This window comes from Budorcas taxicolor, chromosome 2 (genome assembly GCF_023091745.1).
Source record: "Budorcas taxicolor isolate Tak-1 chromosome 2, Takin1.1, whole genome shotgun sequence".
Lineage (NCBI taxonomy): Eukaryota > Metazoa > Chordata > Mammalia > Artiodactyla > Bovidae > Budorcas > Budorcas taxicolor.
The window spans coordinates 29804096-29824888 of record NC_068911.1 but is presented as its reverse complement, the minus strand read 5'-3'; the positions used below and the strand labels follow the sequence as shown (position 1 = coordinate 29824888).

Below are 20793 nucleotides of genomic sequence, written 5' to 3'. Positions count from 1 at the left end.
TTTCACCACTTTAAATATATCATGCCACTCCCTTCTTGCCTATAGAGTTTCTGCTGAGAAGTCAGCTGTTAGCATTTTGGGAGTTCTCTTGTAGATAACAAGTGGCTCTTCCCTTTCTATGTTTAATATTCTCTCTTATTTAATTTTTGCCATTTTAATTACAGTGTGTCTTTGAATTGACTGATCTTATTTGGGATTGTTTGTGCATTTTGGACATAGACATCTATTTCTTTTATCAGATTACAGAAGTTTTCAGCTGTTATGTCTTCAAGTGTGTTCTCTGCCCCTTTCTTTCTGTCTTCTCTTTCTGGTACCCCTATAATGTGAATGTCAGAACATTTGATATGTCTCAGAGGTCTCTCAGACTGAACTCATTTTTCCCCACTTTCTTCAGCTTGCATCATTTCTACTATTCAGTCTTCTAGCTTGTTGATCCATTCCTCTGTGGCAGTCCTTCTTGAGTGTGGATTCCTTCTAATCTGTGGATTCCTTCTAGAGTATTTTTTTATTTCAGTTATTATATTCTTCAGCTCTACTTTGTTCTTTATAATTTCCAACTCTCTGTTAAACTTCTCATTGTGTTCATCCATTTTTCTCTCAAGTTTCTTGAGCATCTTTATGAGCATTACCCTTTACTGCCTATCAGATAGATTGTTTGTCTCAATCTTGCTTAGTTCTTCTAGAGTTTTGTATTGTTCCTTTATTTGTAGCACATTCCTCTGTTGCCTCTTTTGGTCTAATTTTGTTATTTATTTCTGTGTTTGGTAGGTTGGTTACATTTTCTGATCTTGGAGAAGTGACCTTAAGTAAGAGATATCCTTTACAGCTGCATGCCTTAGGACCCTCTGTGTGGGCTTCATGGGCCCTTCTGTGGTGCTAGTCAAACAGTACAGGCATGAGGTAGAGGTGATTGGCCCCTGACCTGGTCGGTTGTCTGGCCTTGCCGGGTATGGAGGCTACCAGGCACTGATAAATGGGACTGCGTCCTGACATGGCTGGATGCACACACACCAAGGAGCCCTGGTGCTGGTGGGCAGGCCTGGGTCACAAGGTGGCTGGCTGCAGGGCCTAGGCTTCCTGGATGTGGTGTCATCTGCTAGTGGGCAGCCTGGGCCCAGGGCTAGTGCTGAAGATGGGGCTGGATCCCAAGGCAGCTAGTTGAAAGGCCCAAGGTGTCCCATAGCTGCTGGCATAGGCTGGTGGGCAGAACCAGTGCCCAGGAGGTTCCTAGGGCTGGTGCCCACCCCACTCATGGGTGAGGCTGGGCCCAGAAGCTTGTGCCAACCCACTGATAGGCAAGGCCAGGTCCTAGAGCTAGTACTGGCTCACTGGTAGGCCAAGATCCTGGGGTCTCTGGTTATGGGGCCTGGAGGTCCTGGAGTTGGTCCTCCTGGTGGCCACAGCCAGGTCCCAGTGTAATAACCTACAGGGAAGACTCCAGAATGGTGCTTACCAGCACCAGTGTCCTCAGGGAAGAATGAATTCCCCAAAACATCTGTTGTTGTGTCTGTACCCCTAGGATGAGCCCCGTTGCCTCGTGCCTGTCTGGGGGGCTTTCTAGGATCAGCAAGTAGGTCTGACTCAAGCTCTTTTCAAGTTCCTGTTTCTGCCCTGGATCTTGGAGTGTGTGAGATTTTGTGTGCACTCTTTGAGAGTAAAGTCACTGTTTCCTTCAAAGCCAAATGTTCTGGGGTCTCTTCTTCCCAATGCAGGACCCCCAGGCTGGGAAACAGCACAGACCCGTTACTCCTTGCGGAGAACCTCTGCCTTGTGATTATCCTCTTGTTTGTGGGTCACCTCCCCAGGGGTATGAGTCTTGACTATACCTCATCGCCACCTCTCCTACTTATGTTGTGTTTCCTTCCCTGTATCTTTAGTTGTTGAAGATCTTTTTGCTTCTTTAGGTCATTGTCATGGATAGATAACTCTAAACAGTTGTAATTTGTAAATAGTAATTTTGTTTGTAATTTTGTTGTGCCCATGGGAGGAGGTGAGCTAAGGGCCCATGTTATTTATTCAAAATCTAGTGAAGTGCATTTATTGTATTTGTATTCAAATTTGGGTGTTCCTTCATCCTTGTAGATTTCATTAATTTATTTTTTGAGTATCTGATATATTAACAAACAGAAAAACATCTATTTCTGCTTTATTGACTATGCCAAAGCCTTTGACTATGTGGATAACAATAAACTGTGGAAAATTCTGAAAGAGATGGGAATACCAGACCACCCAACATGCTTCTTGAGAAACCTGTATGCAGGTCAGGAAACAACAGTTAGAACTGGACATGGAACAACAGACTGGTTCCAAATAGGAAAAGGAGTATGTCAAGGCTGTATATTGTCACCCTGGTTATTTAACTTATATGCAGAGTACATCATGAGAAACACTGGGCTGGAGGAAGCACAAGCTGGAATCAAGATTGCCAGGAGAAATATCAATAACCTCAGATACGCAGATGACACCACCCTTATGGCAGAAAGTGAAGAAGAACTAAAGAGCCTGTTGATGAAAGTGAAAGAGGAGAGTGAAAAAGTTGGCTTAAAGCTCAACATTCAGAAAACGAAGATCATGGCATCTGGTCCCATCACTTGATGGCAAATAGATGGAGAAACAGTGGAAACAGTGTCAGACTTTATTTTTTTGAGCTCCAAAATCACTGCAGATGGTGATTGCAGCCATGAAATTAAAAGACGCTTGCTCCTTGGAAGAAAAGTTATGACCAACCTAGATAGCATATTGAAAAGCAGAGACATTACTTTGCCAACAAAGGTCCATCTAGTCAAGGCTATGGTTTTTCCAGTAGTCATGTATGGATGTGAGAGTTGGACAATAAAGAAAGCTGAGCACCAAGGAACTGATGCTTTAGAACTGTGGTGTTGGAGAAGACTCTTGAGAGTCCCTTGAACTGCAAGGAGATCCAACCAGTCCATCCTAAAGGAGATCAGTCCTGAATATTCATTGGAAGGACTAATATTGAAGCTGAAACTCCCAACACTTGGCCACCTGATGCAAAGAGCTGACTCATTTGAAAAGACCCTGATGCTGGGAACGATTGAAGGTGGGAGGAGAAGGGGACGATAGAGGATGGGATGGTTGGATGGCATCACTGACTCAATGGACATGAGTTTGAGTAAACTCCAGGAGTTGGTGATGGACAGGGAGGCCTGGCGTGCTGTGGAGTCCATGTGGTCACAAAGAGTCAGACACGACTGAGCAACTGAAGTAAAGTCAAAACTATGTGACCCCATGGACTATACAGTCCATGGAATTCTCCAGGCCAGAATACTGGAGTGGATAGCCATTTCCTTCTCCAGGGGATTTTCCTTCAACCCAGGGATTGAACCCAGGTCTCCCACATTTCAGGTGGATTCTCTACCAACTGAGCCATCAGGGAAGCCCGTATGCCAGAAGTTATTTACTACAGCAATTTGTTTGTAACTGCTTAAGACTGGAAACAAATGTCCACACACAGGAGAATGGCTGAATAAACTGTGGTACATCCACACCATGAATAAAACACAGCTGTAAAAAGGACCAAGGAAGAACTCCATGAACTGATACCAGGAGATCTTCAGAGTTTGTTAAGTGGGGGGAGAAAGCAAACAGTGAAACAATATCAGTGTTACTTCTTATTTAAAAGAGAAGGGAAAATAATAAAATGTATACTTAGAGCTCTGGAGAAGGAAATGGCAACCCACTCCAGTATTCTTGCCTGGAAAATCCAGTGCACAGAGGAGCCTGGTTGGCTGCCGTCTATGGGGTCGCACAGAGTCGGATGCGACTGAAGCGACTTAGCATACCTGAAGCGACTTAGCATGCACGCATGCTTTGGAGAAGGAAATGGCAACCCACTCCAGTATTCTTGCCTGGAGAATCCCAGGGACGGAGGAGCCTGGTGGGCTGCAGTCTATGGGGTCACACAGAGTCGGACACGACTAAAGCGACTTAGCAGCAGCAGCAGCAGCATACTTATAGCTGATTCAGGAGAGAAAAAAATGAAAGGAAGGGTAAACTAGAACCTAAAGAGATTAATCACCTTTCATGGCTAAGATTTAGGGGATGACAGTGGGGTGCAAGAGAGAAGCAGGCAGCAGCACATTTCTGAGAACATTGCTTTTGGTATAGTTTTGACTTTCAGAACCTTGTTATATCATATACTCAAAAGAATAAAATCTACAAGGATGAGGAACACCCAAATTTGAATACAAACACAATAAATGCGCTCAACTATATTTCAAATAAATAACATGGACCCTCAGCTACCATTTTATAATGTTGGAGGTATATAATTAAGGTAAATTCCTAGATATGGAATTGCTGAGTCAAAGGTAAATGCTTTTGTAGTTTTGTTAGATATTGCTAAATTCCTCTTTCAAAGGGCTGTACCAGTTTCCATTCCAGTTAACAATGTGTGAGAATGTTTATTTCCCCGCAGCCACACCTACAGAATGTGTTATCATACTTTTTTGCCATCTGGTATTTTGATGTAATTTTAATTGCATTTCTCTAATTATAAGTAAGTTTGAACATCTTTTCATATGTGTAACAGCCATTTCACAATCTTTTTTTTTTTTAGAAGAATGTGAATTTTCTGTTCATTTCTCTGTCAGGTTTTTAAACTTTTTAATTTTTAAAGAGCTATGTATTGAAGCAATGAGCCCTTCGTCTTCAGTATTTTTTTGTTTTGTTTTGCACATGGCCAAAATTTATCACTTTTCTTTTTATTGCGTTTGGATACAAGGTCATAGAAAACTTTTCATTATGTCCAAGGGTCATCAATATTTAAAGTACTCAGGGGTTGATTTTTTTTTTTTTTTTTAGCATTTTCATTCCTGATCTTCTTGGAGTTTATTTTTATCTAATCAGATTCTTTGTCGCTCCTCTATGTGGCATTTTTGTGTGTGTGTTTTCCCAGTTCACCTTGGATGTTTTTACTTTTTTCCAGATGTACTTAAGTATCAACTTGTCTAGCTCCATTAAAGAGCCTTTTGATATTTTCATTGAAATTTATGTGTAAATTTACTTAGTGAAAGCAAACATTTTTACAATGTGGTATTATCCATGAACAAGGACTGTCTATGTGTTCAAGCCTACTTATAGGTTTTTTTCTAATTTTTGCAAATTGCTTATTAAGCTAACTTCAGAGTTTTTGTCTTTTTGCTATTATTAATGAAGTTTTCTCTACTATTATGGTCTCTAACCACTTGTTTATATATCTGAAGGCTATTGATTTCTGTACGTGTTTGAATTCACCCTACTTGGAGTTTGCCAAGTTTCTTAAATCTGTAAATTTATGTATTTCATCAGATTTGGGAAATTTTCAAGCATTATATTTGCAGTTATGTTTTTTTAATTTAAATTTATTTTTTTTATGCCTCATTATTCTATCTCTGCCCTACTGAAACTCCAGCTGCACATAACCTTATGATATCATCTCATGGGTCACTAGGGTTCCCGTTCTTTGTTTCCTTTAGTCTTTTTTTTTTTTCTCTAAGGCACATAATTTATTTTCATTCTTTAATTTGTATTAATAGTATGATTTATGGATTTGACATTTTTTCTGCCCACTGCTTTAAATATTTGCCATAGTTTCTGACTATACCCAAAGAACTATCCTTTTTAAAAGAACTTTCATTTTGTGGTTTTCCTCTTTTCTGTGAACTAATTAGATGTTATTAATTTCCAGGTAGATAAGCCTTTTTAGTTTTCTACTTTATGAATAATTTTTAGCATTATTACATTGACATCAGAATGTTGTTTATAGTGTTTTCATGTTAGGGAAGTCACAAAAGTTTTTTTGGGACCTGATATGTGATTGTTTTTGAACAGTCCATGTGTTCTGTGAAGGTGTCTTCGCTGTCATCGGGGTGTGAGGTTCACTACATAGCAGTGAGATCTTACTGATTATGCTGTTTGGCCTTACATATCCTTACTTATTTTTTGTCTGCCTAATCTGTCTTTTACTGAGTCTGTGTCACGTTGCATCTCCTGTCCTTTTTGTTTTATAACAGTAGTTAATGTTTGTTTTGTATTACACATAGTCACAGTGATTATCGTCTCATTGTTGATCATGGCTTTTAGCATTAAAAGATGTCCTTTGTCAAATAAAACATTTTTTACTTGAGTTTTTTATTTTCTATGTTCAGGATCATTCCCACTTCACCATCTTCATCTGTAACACACCTCAGTCCACCAAAATCGTGTGGGCCCACCACAGTGCATCAGGTCACACCAGCACCACATGTGTGAGGTATCATGCAGCTATTATACATGAGACTTATTTATTTCATTGGTTTGTTGGTTTTTTTGTTTTTGTTTTAAGATTCTCTAGGGTAATTCTGCTGTTCAGTTGTTTTCAGAGTTCAGACACCCAGGTAAATAATCTTCTACTGCATTAAAATTTTGTAAATAGTAGAGAGACTGTTTCAGAGTTATTATGTTACATAAAGGAATTCGTCTGTTTTCACAAGTGCCATTGCCTTTATAAAATAACAACAACAAATTTATTGAAGTCTAACTAAATACAATGAATTGCACAGATTTAAAGTATTCAACTTGAAAAATTTTCATTTCACTGTAATCAGGACAGCATTTTCATCACCCTTAAAAACTTCCTCTTGCCACTTTGTAATCTTTCTTCTTTCCACCACAGTCTTCAGGCAACCACTGATCTGCTTTTTTGCCTCTATAGATTAGTTTGCATTTTCTAGAATTTTTTTTTTAATGGAATCATGTATACATGTGTTCTTTTTTTTGTCTGTCTTCTTTCCTTCAGCCTAGTAATTTTGAGATTTATCCATATTGTTGTTACTCTTTTTTATTGATGGTTAGTATTCCATTGTATGGATACACCAAAATTTACTTATTCATTTACCTATGTATTGATGGTTATTTGCAATTTCTAACTATTACAGATAAAGCTACGAATAAAGTTCTGTTGCAGAAACTATAGTTTTGAAAGCTAAGCATACACCTACTATATGGCCAAGCCTTTATTCAAATGAAAGGAGAATAGTTACCTACACAAAGGTTTATTAAAAAATGTTCATGACAGAATTATTCATAGTATCTCAAAGCTGAAAACTACCCAAATGTCCACTGACAGATGAATGGATAAACAAAATGTAGTCTATCCATACAGTAAATTAGTGCTCTGTAATGGAAAGGAACCAACTTCTGATATATGCAGCACCGTGGATGACGCTCAGAATTGTTATGCTTAGTGTAAGAACTCAAACACAGGAGACCACATGGTATAAGATTTCATTTTCTTGCAATTCTGGAAATACAAACTATCCCATAGTGATAGAAAGCAGATCAGTGATTACCTGAAGCAGAAGGATGTACTGCAGAGGTGCAAGAAGAAATGTTTGGAAATGATGACAATGTTCTGTACGTCAAATGGGACCATGGTTTCATCTCTATAAAAACTCATCAAATTAAACACTTTCATTGGATGTATCTTACTGTCTTTATACCTCAGTAATCTTGATTTTTAAATTTCTGTCAGACACAACCAAAAACATATAATAGGTAGTTTCAGTTGTTAGTGTCCTGTAAGGAAGATGCTTGTCAACTAGCCTGGACTACTAGTGTAAGATTAAAGAGAAATGTGACCATGTGAACATGGTTTAAACACTGGGATAGATCTCATAGGAAACAAAAAGATGAATGAGATCCAGTTGCAGCTTTTAAAGACGGTAAAGTTTACTTAAATGGGGCAAGGGGTATCAAGAATGGGAAGAGCATCCAGACATGCTGAGAGAAAGCACGGAGGAGCACCCACTCCCCCAGAGGAGTTCCCTCTGGCTCTTCCAACCAGAACTGTTTACGTGGAGATACTTGCTGTTCATGAATACACTTGACTGTCAAGGATTAAGACCTGTGGAACAGTTTTTACTTTTCTAATTAAAAAATTTTTTGGCTTAAAAAAATTTGTTTTCAGCCAAGTTTATGTGAGAAAATTAATCCCTACAGATGTGATTAGAGTGAGTCTTTCCTCAGTTATCCCAAGGATGACATAGCTCATACCATTTTAGACAGTAGGAGAGAAGTTAGTTTCATACAGTGGATGCCTTTGTGCATTAGGGCTTAATTCTCTTGCAGACCTCACTGAGAAAACTGGTAGTCTGCATATGTACTGCCTAGGTTACAGATCTCTCCTCTACTCCTTACAAGCTTTGTAGCTGGACAAGTTACTTCACCTCTCCATGCTCCAGTATAAAAAAGAGACAGTAGTAGCCAGAGTTACTGGAAAGAGTACACTGAGTGTGGTATATGAAGTGCTTAGCACCGTGTGGAAATGCAGTGCTTCGGTGCACAGTAAATGACACACATTCAAGAGTGACCTACATCATCATCTTTTTTATTCACGAAGGCTGAGTCCTCCCATGACAGGTATCATGAGTCTTCAGATACGACTCTGGTGGTGTTGAGAGACATCCTGAAAAGCTTCTGAAAGAGATTAACACTGGAGTTAGTTCCTGCTTGGGTACAGTGTCCATGGGCAGATGTCAGAAAGAGAATCTCAGACGGAAAAGCTTGAGCAAAGACAAGGAAAACCCAGAGCCTGTCGGGGTATAAGCAGTTTGATTTAGCTGAAGCATAGGAGCGTGTTCAGGGTTAATAATGCTACTTAGGAAACTGAGAAACAAAGCAGTGATGGCTTTGAATGCCAAGCTAAGAAGTGGAGGCTGAATTAGGTTGGTAGGGAGAGGCCTGGATGGATGTGGGTTTTTAAGTTTTTAAGTGCATTGTTTGGAGCTAGACTTATGTGAGGTCTAGGCTAAGCCCATTGCTTGTCTTAAAAAAAAAAAACTTTGTTTTTCCAGAAAAGCCTATCTTATAAAATTAGAGATGATTTCATCCTGAGTATAGCATATAATCTTAACATCAAGGGTGTTTTAGCTGCCGAAGGAAAACTCATTTAGGATCTGCTGTTTAGAAAGCAAGAATTGCCTAAATCCGAGATAGGGAATGTGTATTCCTCATGCAGTGGTGGGTGTTTAGCATTGATGGGTGATGCCAGTGCAGTCTCCGTGGGCACAACAGATCGTCAAGAAGAAGTTCCATTCACTGATCACAGTTTTGCAAGTAGGTGGGAGAGAAATGAAGTCCTAAATTGTCTGGTTTCTCCTCTGCTAGAAAAAAAGATTGCTTTTTCCTCAAAGACAGGAGGTGGGATGGGAGTGGTAAGGTGGAGTGCAGCATATATCTGAAGCCCATAATGTTCATAAATCTTGTAGCCCAAGTTACTTGCTGACAAAGCTGTAAGGGTAGTTAGGTAGCGTGGCCTTACGGAAAGTGGAGATGCTCTAGAACAAGTGGTGCAGACAATTCAGTCAATAAGAGATAATGTCTTGGAGCAGGTGTGCGGGCATGGCATGGTTTTATATTGAATTTGGAGAGTCCTCCTGCTTCCTTAATTTCTCAAGCCCTTCTTGGTGTCATCACCGCCTTTTATCATGATTCCCAAGATGGCAAAATAGGATCCCCATTCAGATTAGGTAAACAAAGACAAATGCTTCATTCTCACCTCAGGATAATGCTATGGAAGCCAAGCCACAGAGAACACGGGCCCCTTCTCCCCATTTGAGTTACATGGTGAAGCAGCGGTTCACAAACTTAAGAAATGTACTGACCCTTTAAGAACAGTTAGTAGATGACTTAATTTTTACTAGTGTAGTGTTGCAGAATTAGGTACAACTGTAAAAAGAAGTATAAAACTCCTTGTGCTTAGTAGCACTTGCACAGCTACAAAACAAGAACACTTCTGTATGTTATTTACAGAAATCTGCAAAGCTAATGAAATTCAAATGCGGTGTTAATTTGCTGTGACACATGCATTTTTGCATAAATGTGACCGCTGCTGGACATGTGACCACACCAGCACCCTGGCAGGAGCTGGGAGCCTGCACTGCCTGCTCCCACGGCAACCCGCTTCTCCGCCCGCTCCTCTGTTTAGACCACTGCAGGCTGCCACCGTTTTGCCATCTCTAGGCCTGACCATGTCATCACCACAAGGTCCAGCTCTCTGTACTTTTCATTCTTACATGGCAACACTTGATTCTTTTCTCAGGGTTAACAAAATGAAAACACGAAAGTTTTACATTTTCCACAAAGGACTCATCCAAGAAGACAACGTGGATTCCTAAAAGTATGTCCTTGGGTTTGTTCTACCCACTTCTCAGAGCTCGTGGCTCACGACTTGGTGAGCAGTCACCTGAAGTGGGTTTTTTATTTCATTATTCCAGTTAAGTGGAAAAGTATCAGCAGTGTTTGCTGCATGTATAAAAACCTTTCCAATTTAATCTAATACATGAAATCTCAAGTAGTGGAAGGACACCAGAAGGTATTAAGTGCCAAACCAAAAAATGATGAACTTTATCTGCACCCTGCTGCAGCCTCAGAGGGTGGAGTTGGAAAACAGAATGTGGTGTGGTGGTTGCTGGGGTGTGTGGGGGGCGGGGGCGGGGTGGTTTGCTGGGGTGTGTGTGTGTGTGAGTGTGAGTTTTTGCTGGAGAAACCCCACACTTAGCAGACAGGGAGCCATGGGGGAAGCAGACAAAGGAGATCATTCCAAAAGTGAGCCCCAAAAGACTCCACCGTTTGGCAAGTGCCTATCGTGCCTGTCCTAGGAATTTTATATGCATTTTCCCCCTGATTTTTATAATCACAGAAAACAGCTGCTGCTGTTATCATCGTTAATGCACTTCTATAGATGAGGCAGCCCCAGCACAATGATGTCACCACTTTTCTAAGATCTCGCAGATTTCAACAGCCGAATTTTGTTTAACCCTGAAGTCGTGTTCCTTCCCCAAAACCATCCTGCCTCTAACCTTCATAAAATCCATCTTTGATTTTATCCTCTTCCTGAGATCAAATTACCAGGTTTTCTTAATACATGCCTCTGAAAAATCACAAGTAAATTTAGTAAAAAGAAAAAACCCACAAGCTTTCACTTTTGGTAAAAAAGAATGTTGGAGTGAGGAAACCAGCATTAAGGATATAACTTGAAAACACATCATTTCACAGCTGAACTGCACTTTTTTTTAATAAACCAAATATCAATATGTGTCTCCATCAGAGCTGCTGAGGGTCATAAAGACCCTCAAAGTCCTGCTAAATTTACTTGTGATCTAAAAACCATTATCACAGATGGTGAACATTTGTTATTTTCTCATTGAGGGTTTCCTGCACACAGTTCATTCTTATTGTTATTCTTATTACTTGTTTTTTTTCCCTCAACAAAAAGGAAATACTGGCTTTCCTTCTTGTACATTAAGCATTCTCAACAGAAGTGAAAAATGGTTCTTGGAAGATGGGCAAAAAAAAGTATTTTTTAATATATAATGTACAGATAATGTATAATGTACAGGGGCTTCCCTGATAGCTCAGTTGGTAAAGAACCTACCTGCAGTGCAGGAGACCCCAGTTTGATTCCTGGGTTGGGAAGATCCGTTAGAAAAGGGATAGGTTACCCACCCCAATATTCTTGTGGCTCAGCTGCTAAAGAATCTGCCGGCAATGTGGGAGACTTGGGTTAAGCCCCTGGGTTGGGAAGATCCCCTAGAGAAGGGAAAAGCTACCCACTCCAGTATTCTGGCCTAGAGTATTCCATAAACTGGGTAGGCCATGGCATCACAAAGAATTGGACATGACTAAGCAATTTTCACTAATGTACAGATACACATAGAGCACATAAATATATACAGTGAATCTGTGGTATTAAAATTTCAAGGAAAAGTGATTAGGAAAAATTATATTTAAAAGGGTCAGGAGCTAAAATGTAGAAAAGATCAAGAAACACTATGATAATCAGTTTCTTTGTTACAGGCGCTGACGTCGGCTTCACACAGGTCATAACTGGGTGACATGCCATCCAGTCTTCACTAGGACTTGATCCTCTTAAGTTCTCACTCCTCCCTTCCGTCTCTGCTAAACCTTCAAAGCTGTCTTCATTTCATTCTCCCTTATATTCCATAACTCAGAATTTAAGGAAGTCTGCTTTGAAGAAATACAACCTAAGGAACGCTCGTGGTTGCAAATCTTCAGCCAGTTGTCTGTTTGTATGTCTATAAAGTAATTCTCAGGCTTAGAAGTAGAGAAAGGATTTGGATGACTTTCTTAAATCTGATAAAGTATATCCTGTCCTCTCTTGATTATCCCTCTGAAGGATTTGGGCAGGAGGAGGCAAAGGGACCCAGTCTCTGAGATGCAGTCAGAATACTGCTGTAGGGTGGTGCCACTGTCTCGTGAGGACTTGCCTGAAAAGAGCGAGGAAGCCCCTTCTCCCTGCCAGTTGCCTTGCCCCACAGGAAGTTCTCTCCCCTCAGCTTAAGCAGATGTTAGTCAGCAAAGTGTTACTGGTACAGTTCCAGTCCTGACAGACCTGGCCACATCTTCAGAGAGGATAAAGCAAGCATAGGAGGGAAGTGCCATTCGTGCCAGTCCAGGCTGCATTCTAGGATCGAAGAGTATGATAGGCACAGATTACAAACCCAGTGATTATTAGGCTGTTTGGCCCCTGGTGGCTCAAAGAGGAAAGCGTCTGTCTACAATGCGGGAGACTCGGGTTTGAGCCCTGGGTTGGGAAGATCCCTTGGAGAAGGAAATGGCAAACCACTCCAGTACTGTTGCCTGGAAAATCCCTATGGACAGAAGAGCCTGGTAGGCTACAGTCTAAGGGGTCGCAAAGAGTCGGACACAACTGAGTGACCTCACTTTTTGGCCCTTTTGCAGTGTTCAGTTATGCTACAATACGTAGTTCTTCAAATCACTGATATTCTTTCAAAATCTTATTATCTTGGAAATGTCAGAAAAACGTGTCCTTGTGAACAGTCATTTCTATAATCTCTTTGTATATGCAGTGGATACAATGTCCATGGATTTGAAAGGTGGTAAAAATGAATGACTTTTAAGATATGTTGCCTGATTTCACAGACAGCACTCTAACTATCCTTGTTTACAAAAAATATTTTAAGTTATCAGGATTATCTGCTTGGGCTTAATAATTATGAAATCATTGGGATTTACCATTTAATAATCATCTAAAATGTGATATTTTATTGTGGTATTTATAATGTTAAAAAAGAAAATTAGGGATCGTATATGCATCTCACTGAAAATATGGCATCTTGAGGGAAAAAAACTTAGGTGTCATCTGGACTGAAACTTTTCCTTCCAAAATGGTTCCAACCTGACTGATTATGCCTCTACAAATGTCATGATACTGTGCTCAGACTGTGCGAAAGAAGCCCCAGAGTGCCCGCATTTGATCCAGTGAATGGCTCCCTGCGTACCTGTTCCGAAGCACCAAGAGGTGGAAGACAGAAGACAAGAGCATCCTCCTCAATCCCGGGGCCCAGAATGCTGCAGAAGTGCATGCAGTCTTTAGCGGTCTCCTTGCATTCTGCTGCTAATTACTTTACTCATTACTTTTGAATGTGTTTTACGTTGGTGGAACATTAACATCCTCAGGTTTTTCCTTGTCGAAGCATAGCATCATCACACTGATGGTCTTTTTTGTCAGCAGTTTTATAAGCGTATGTTGACTCTGCCAAGTTTTTGTGTAGGTCCCTTGAGCCACATTTGTTTCTGTTCTGATTCCCGGAAGCCTTTCTTGGATTGTTCCTAGTCTCAAGCCATACAGCTTTTCTCACGCTTATTAAATATCTATGCTTGGGGTAGTGGGAAAATTGACTTGATTTATGGTATTCTCTTTCATACTAAAACAGCTCTTTCGAGTATAGACACAAACACTGTGGAAGCAGATTTATCATAACCAAAGTGAATTAAGTCACTTACCATTTGAAGTTAAATGCCACTTGTGACAACAGAGCCAAGTGCCACATGCTGATGATACAGCACATTTAGTAAAGAACAGGGCAGATGTATTGGAAAGCAGTCCACGTGACAACTGTGGGCTCTTCTTACCGGGCGGGAAAGCCGGTTCTCCTTCCTCTCACCAGCCCTGATTCAATCGGAAATACATTAAGTGGGGCTGAGCAAGGCAGCTGCCCTGTGGGAGTGGGGGCAGAGGTCCAGTGCAGGGCTTCAGAGCCTGTGGGCGGGGAGACATACCTCCCTAAGGTTTGGCCACAGCCATGAGAGTAATGGGGTGAATGGGGTATCCATGAGTGGGGTGGCAGAGACCCATGGGACAAGATTCTCACTATAGGAGGAGGACCCTACAGATAGAGAAAAGGAAACTGAGCCTGACCCGGTGGGGTTGGATTGGAAGTGGAGGCATTGGGGGTGAACTCATGGTTTTCAATATATATAAATAAATATAGATGTGTTTACTTAAATATAGGTCTATATTTACATCTGTTAATAGTGAGACACATAAATACATATGTACTTACACACACAGATACACATAAACTCAGACATATATCCTACGTCTGACTCAGAAAAGGCCTGGGAATAGTGGCACCCAAATAGCATTGAGCACACCCAGAATTCACACCTTGGTTTCTCAATGGAGCAGGAAAAGTAAAAGGTGAGCTTGTAACGTCTTAATGCCAAAAAGTAAGAAAGTGCTCAAAGAACGATGAGATCAGAAGAGTAAGAGACTGAAGCCAGCTCAAGGGGATTCCCATGGGCCAAATCTGAAATTATTTGAGCATCAAAATAAGGAATGATTGGAACATTTTATAACCCATTGAATGAAATTTGAATAGCTGAGTCCTTACTGTTATAAATAGATAACATAAACTGAATAAAGAGAATTTTTTCATACAATAGGATGTACCACTAATAAATGTAGAAGGAATGATAGAATTTTCAAAACCATCATTTGGCAGTCATGCTAGTAATAAATAACTCAGCCCCATGAAATAATTAATTACCAAGAGAAAATTTTATTTTGCAGTGAAGAAAGCTGGCCATTGCCACTTTAACGACTCAGTCAAGATAAACACCATCAGCTATGAGAGAAACTGAATTTGTCCCCTACCACCTAATGGGATGGAAAGAACACACTGCTTCTATGGTATTCCTGCCAAAAATACTCCTGTTATAACTTGTATCTAATCTTGAAGATACATCGAAAGAACTGAGAGTAACTCTACCAAGTAACCACCCTGTAATCTTCAAAAGTCAAGCAAAGAAACATTGAGAAAGATTGAAGAACTGTTCAAGATGGAAGAAAACTAAAGAGACTCAGACTCTGTGCCATACGTAATCCTGGTTTGGGTGTTTGGGTCCTTCTACTATAAAGGATGTCCTGATAGCCAGCAGAATGTGAATGGAGTCTGTAGGTGGCAGTGATACGTCGGCGTTAATTTCCTGATATTGATGGTCATATTGTGGTTCCGTTGGAGAATTAGCTTTGTAGGAATTACAAACCAGAGCACGTAGGGTAAAGAGGTATTATGTCAGAGCCTCCTCGCAGATGGTTCATGGAAGTAGAGCTCTTTGAACTTGAAATTATTTCAGATTTTTTAAAATAGCAAAATAAATGTCCTTTCAGGCCTATTCACCACTAGAGAAATTATTATTACCTTTCAAAACTACAGAGGCAGACTTTTAATACAAATCTACAGCCAGAAAGTATTTCCTTATTTTGAGATCTTTTATATTTATCAGATTAAAAAAAAAGCTTGCAGAGGATCCTTAAGACTGTTTTCCGTTTTAACATACTTGATACGTACAAAAACATGGCCAATAAAGAATTTTTAAATGGCTGATGGAGCTTTGAATATACTCAGGCTTCTAAACCTGGAGCCAAAAAAACAGTTGAGTACAATTTTAAAAGTAGCGTCTCTGAAAAAAGAGAGTGTTGGGGTTTATTGTTTTCATTGTTCCTTTGGCAGTGCAGTTAAGAATGTGAACCCTGCAAAGCTGCCTGTTTGGAACCTTGGCCATCACTTACAAGATACGTGACTCTGACAAAATATTTGATTTTTCTAGGCCTCAGTTTTCACACCTGTAAATTAGGATCAATATATATGCATGCACATTCAGTTGTGTCTGACTCTTTGCAACCCCATGGACTGTAGCCCACCAGGCTCCTCTGTCCATGGGATTCTCCAGGCAAGAATACTAGAGTGAGTTGCCATTTTCTTCTCAGGGGATCTTCCTGACCCAGGGCTCATATCTCTGTCCCCTGCACTGGCAGACAGGTTCTTTACCGCTGAGCCACCTGGAAAGCCTATAAATTAGGATACCAACATTGAAATCAACAGAATGAAGACGATAATATATGACAAGCACTGAGACTGTGGCTCATTGTAAGCACTCAACCAAGTTGGCTGCTTTTATTATTTCATAAGTTAAATTGATTCATCAAAGCACTCTAGTATGATTATGTTGCCTTCCTTCTCCCTCACCAGGAGTAGAATTACTCGAAGGCAATAACCAGTAACTTGTCCCAAGATCCAACTAAAGCCTAGAAACGGAGCATGTTTTAGAAGACAGCAGACACTGTAGTGCCAGTGTTGGCTAAATTTCAGATTGGCTGCTTACAAGACTTTGGTCTTGGTCTATAAAATGTCTAGAATGTACAAATAATCATAGTGATTGCAAAGGACTATTGGGGATTAAATGAGATAATCTTTGCAAAACCTTCTCTGAACTGGCCCAAAGAATGTTTGCAAAAAATGTGGTTTTTTTTCCTGACTCCTTTAAAGGTGTAGGAACAGTTAATTTAGAAAAATGGAGGCCTTAGCATCAGAAATAGTAGCAGAGCATTTGAGGGCATTTTTGAGAAGTGTGTTAAGTTCATCCCTGTTTGTTCCTGCAGGGGTTTAGACTACCAACGATGGGCTTAAATTGCCTCAGAAGGAATTTCAGTTGACAAGAAGCATGCCATGTGTTGTGTAATCCCATTCTCGAGAGACGCTGAAGAAGGATAGATAGCTATCTTTCTAGAACAGCACGGATTTAGGGCACGCGAGCCTTGGAACCAGGGACAAAGGAAAGAATCTTGATCCAGTCGCCATCTCTGTTAAATGAGGAAGAGAATATTGATTTTTCCAGGCTGTAAAAATGTAAGCCTTTCTTTTTGCCAGAAAGGGGTCCTGTCATATGCACAAAGTGTATGTATGTGGTTTCTTTTCAAGAGAAGATGTGCTTCCTTTAACGAGCATGTAGTTGTTCATCTAGAAATTAGTGATTCTTAGTCACTGATCTAGGACTTCTTCAGAACTCTGAGTTTCACCAGAAGAGCTCTGAATATGATTTTCTGCTTTCATTCATTCACTCAGTCATGCAACAAGTATTTGTTGAGAACTCCCTCCTGCTATTCCAGGCACTGTTAGATGTTGATTACTTAAAAAGTGAACAAAACAAAAACAGACTGCTCATGGAAGAGGACTCAGTCTCCTGCTCTTAAAATTTCTGATGGGTTTTATGGGAGCTCTTTTCCTAAGAGCTGACTGTGAAAATGAGATTCTTTTGGCTCCAGCTCTGGATAGATAGGTGTTTGGTGTGTGTAAAAGCAGGCATTTTGACTTTGCCTAGAGTTGCCTTACCTGCAAATTTCCTTCAGGCAGCATCCCTGTGCCTAGTGGAAGCCAGTGACCCGGGGGGGAGGTACTCATTGTTGATAGCTCGTGTGAAATTAAACTTGGCTGGTTGCTGGTGGAATACGTTTTGAACTAGAAGCCCTCCGTGTCTGCCTTCAATACAGGGGAGGAGATTTTTCCTTCCCACAATCATGGCGATGTTAACTCTCTCAGCCGACTAGTGGCACAAAGGAAAACTGCCGCCTAGGTCTGCATTGGCGAAGGCAGAAAGCTGCAGTTACGGGCATTTTCCTGTGACAGGGAGCACCGGCAGTGGCTGTGCCGGGAGAGCCGGACGCGGAAAAAGCACCCCACAAGAGCAGTTGGTGGTGACATGCCTCTGTTTTTATCCAGATATGCTAGAAGCGTGTTTATTCACTGTGGTGCCTCTGCTGCGATAAGACCCTCTTCCTTCGGATGCCCTAGACCACCGTTTGTTTAGCTGGAGAACTTAATGAGTAATGGATGTGCTTGGCTGGCTGATAGAAAGTATTTCCACAGCCTACGGCTGTGTTTATAGAGAGCCGGAGAGAGACCACAGGCAGCAATTTGTCTTCTTAGGTATCAGCAAAGTCTTCTCTTTTAACAACTAGGGGATTTATTTTTAACTGCTTGAGTCAGTGTTTGTCAGATGATGCGGACCATCAAACTGCAGATTGAAGTCCCGGGTGCGGGGGAGGCTGGAATGGCAAGGGAAAGGGGGCTGGCTGGGAAAAGGGGTGGGATTTCAGCATCGTGTCTCCGTAGCTCTGCCTCCCAACGTGGGAGAGAGTTTCGGGCTTCCAGCAGCAGGAGTGGATTTGCAGGTCAAGCTGGGAACGAAAGGGTAACGGCTGCCTTCAGCTGCTTAAAGATATAACTGCCCAGGGATCGGGGTATTGTGAGGAGGTGGCCGGCGGCCGGCACCCAGCGGGGACCAGAGGATTCCCAGTGCCGGCCTCTGCTGGTCGGCAGATTGAGCTTTTCCCCTGCTGGATGCTGCCTGTCTCCAGGAGCCTCTCACCATGATCGATAGCTCCAAGAAGCAGCAACAGGGCTTCCCGGAGATTTTAACTGCTGGCGATTTCGAGCCACTCAAAGAAAAGGAATGCCTTGAAGGGAGCCACCAGAAAAGTCTCAAGGAAGGTCAGTCTGTCTGTGGACAGGGGCAAAACGGCCACATTTACCCTCCTGTGAACCAGGCTGAGCGTGTGTGTCTCCTTCCCATGCCGTGTGTCTGCCCTCCGTCCACTCATGTACTTTATATGCTCTAAGTTCTTTGAAATGAAAGCGTAATGCTGTTCTCGGTAGCTCTTTCTGAAGATTCGTTAACTGATGGAACTCTAGGGATTTGGCAGTAATACAGTAAGGGGACTTAAGAAGCCAGTCCTCATTTCAGTAAGATGCTTCCAGGTTCATTTTGTCTGTTTTCTCATGTTCTCCCATTTTTCTGTGCCCCTCACCCCTACTTTAGGAGAGGCCATTTCCTTTTCAGTCTTACTCAGAACCCTGCTCCTTTTAGGTTGACAAAACACATAATTCCAGGAAAATGGTTTTGGTTTTTTTCCCCAATTAACATGGTATGACTTTTATTGTTTAAAACCAGGAAAGTAGCTAACTCTTGCTTAGTTATATCTTTAAATGATTAGTTTATTTGGTTATAATGCACATTGCATCTTTTTTTTTTTAAGCACAGTGCGTAATCTTGTGGTTTTTTTTTAACAAAGCATAGAATACGCTTATGAATGCTGTCAGTTATTGTCAGCGGCTGCTGACAGGTACCTCCCTGATTAAGAAAATGTCCAAAGGCCTGGGCACTGCTGTCCTGTGTCCTGGCCCCAGCGTGGCCAGGCCAGTGCCCAGTGTGCTTTACTCTCGGCAGCTGGAGACCGAGGGCCATGGAGTAAGAGATCAGAATATTCTGAGAATAAGTTTTTCCTGAATTTGAGATTTGAAAATCACCACCCTCAGTGCTTGCTTAATTTGAAATTTGTTTCTAGTATTCTTCAGGAGGGAAAAAAAACCCACAATAACCTCTCTTCATTTTATCTGCCTTCAGCTCCTGCCATCAGCCACCCTCTCACCTCTCCACTGGCTCTTCCTCATCTTCTGGAGACCCAAACAGTAAATGTAGTTATCTTCCCCAGCTGCAGTTTAAGCTGCTTTCAAAATGATATTCCTCCTTTCTTTTTCTCATACATTTAGAACTATGAGAATATGATGATAGATTGTTGCATATTTAAAAGATAATAAGAAACAGTGGTCGTTTCTTATTGGAGTTGAACTTCTTTTGGGTACTGGTAGGAAAAAAAAAAACATCTAGATAGAAACAGACGACACACAATGAAGTATAAATAGCTGTTGCCAGGAGCCAGACAATGGGGTTGCCTCTGCTCCTGGCTGGAAATCGTCTTGTAGATTTCTCATAAAATCGATACCAGTGGAGTTTTTAGGACACCTTCTAGTGTCTCACTGAGGGGAACCTACATTTTTAAAATCATTAACTTAAAAAAGGAATTATTTATGTATCGTATAAGTCAAGTTCTAGTGTTAAGCTCCTGTTAGCACCATCCATTTTTAACTGTTTTTATGCTACTTGAAAAACTGGGGAAGTAGAGGAAAATGGAATTGGAGAAATGAAAAGATGTCACAATAGCAGTATGATAAGGAGCATAGAGAGAAAGAATTAAAAATATAAAAACAGGGTAGGAGAATTATCAACAGGAACAACAAAATTGCCTTGAGATGTATCAATTCTTTCCCTAACCACTGTGACCATGCTTTGAGTTTATACAAATTTATACATGTACTACAGTATAATGTCACAGAGCGAGAGCACAGACCCTAAAGTGAGATATACTTGGGAGCAAATCCCATTTTCTAGCTCTGTGACCCTGGACAAGTTCACTGCTCTGAGCCTTAGTTTCCACCTTTGTACAATGAGGATAAACAGTACCTACTTGGTAGTGTTTTTATGAGATGCCCAGTTTAATGCCAGTGTAACCATCCCTCTTCTTATTTTTTCACCCTTTGTTGCCTTTCTCTTCTACTTAAAATTTAATTTTTAAAATCCTGTATATATTGACAAAGTAGAGAAGTGTTTATATCTGTTGTTGTTCAGTTGCGCAGTTACATCCAACTCTTTGCGACCCCATGGACTGCAGCGCACCAGTCTATTACTTTCATGCAAATTCATCGGTTTAAAGAGGTATAGGGGAAGAGAACTTTCATGCTTTTAAACACTCCACAGAAACGATTGCATGATAAAATGAATCTGTCTCACCACAGCTGCACTGACTAT

At 40.9% G+C, this 20793-nt stretch overlaps 1 protein-coding gene across 2 annotated transcripts in view; it reads left to right on the top strand.

Moving 5' to 3' along the window:
* MRTFB (myocardin related transcription factor B) overlaps window positions 1-20793 on the top strand; it is a 291820-nt gene that overhangs the window by 199516 nt on the left and 71511 nt on the right. Inside the window, exon 1 of one of the 2 annotated variants that reach the window (XM_052635938.1) lies at window positions 18514-18638. The exons of the other annotated variant lie outside the window; for it this stretch is intronic. Coding sequence (XP_052491898.1) covers window positions 18518-18638 — 121 coding nt within the window. The 5' untranslated portion in view covers window positions 18514-18517. Of the gene's footprint in view, window positions 1-18513; window positions 18639-20793 lie in introns of those variants that run through there. 2 annotated transcript variants of the gene reach the window in all.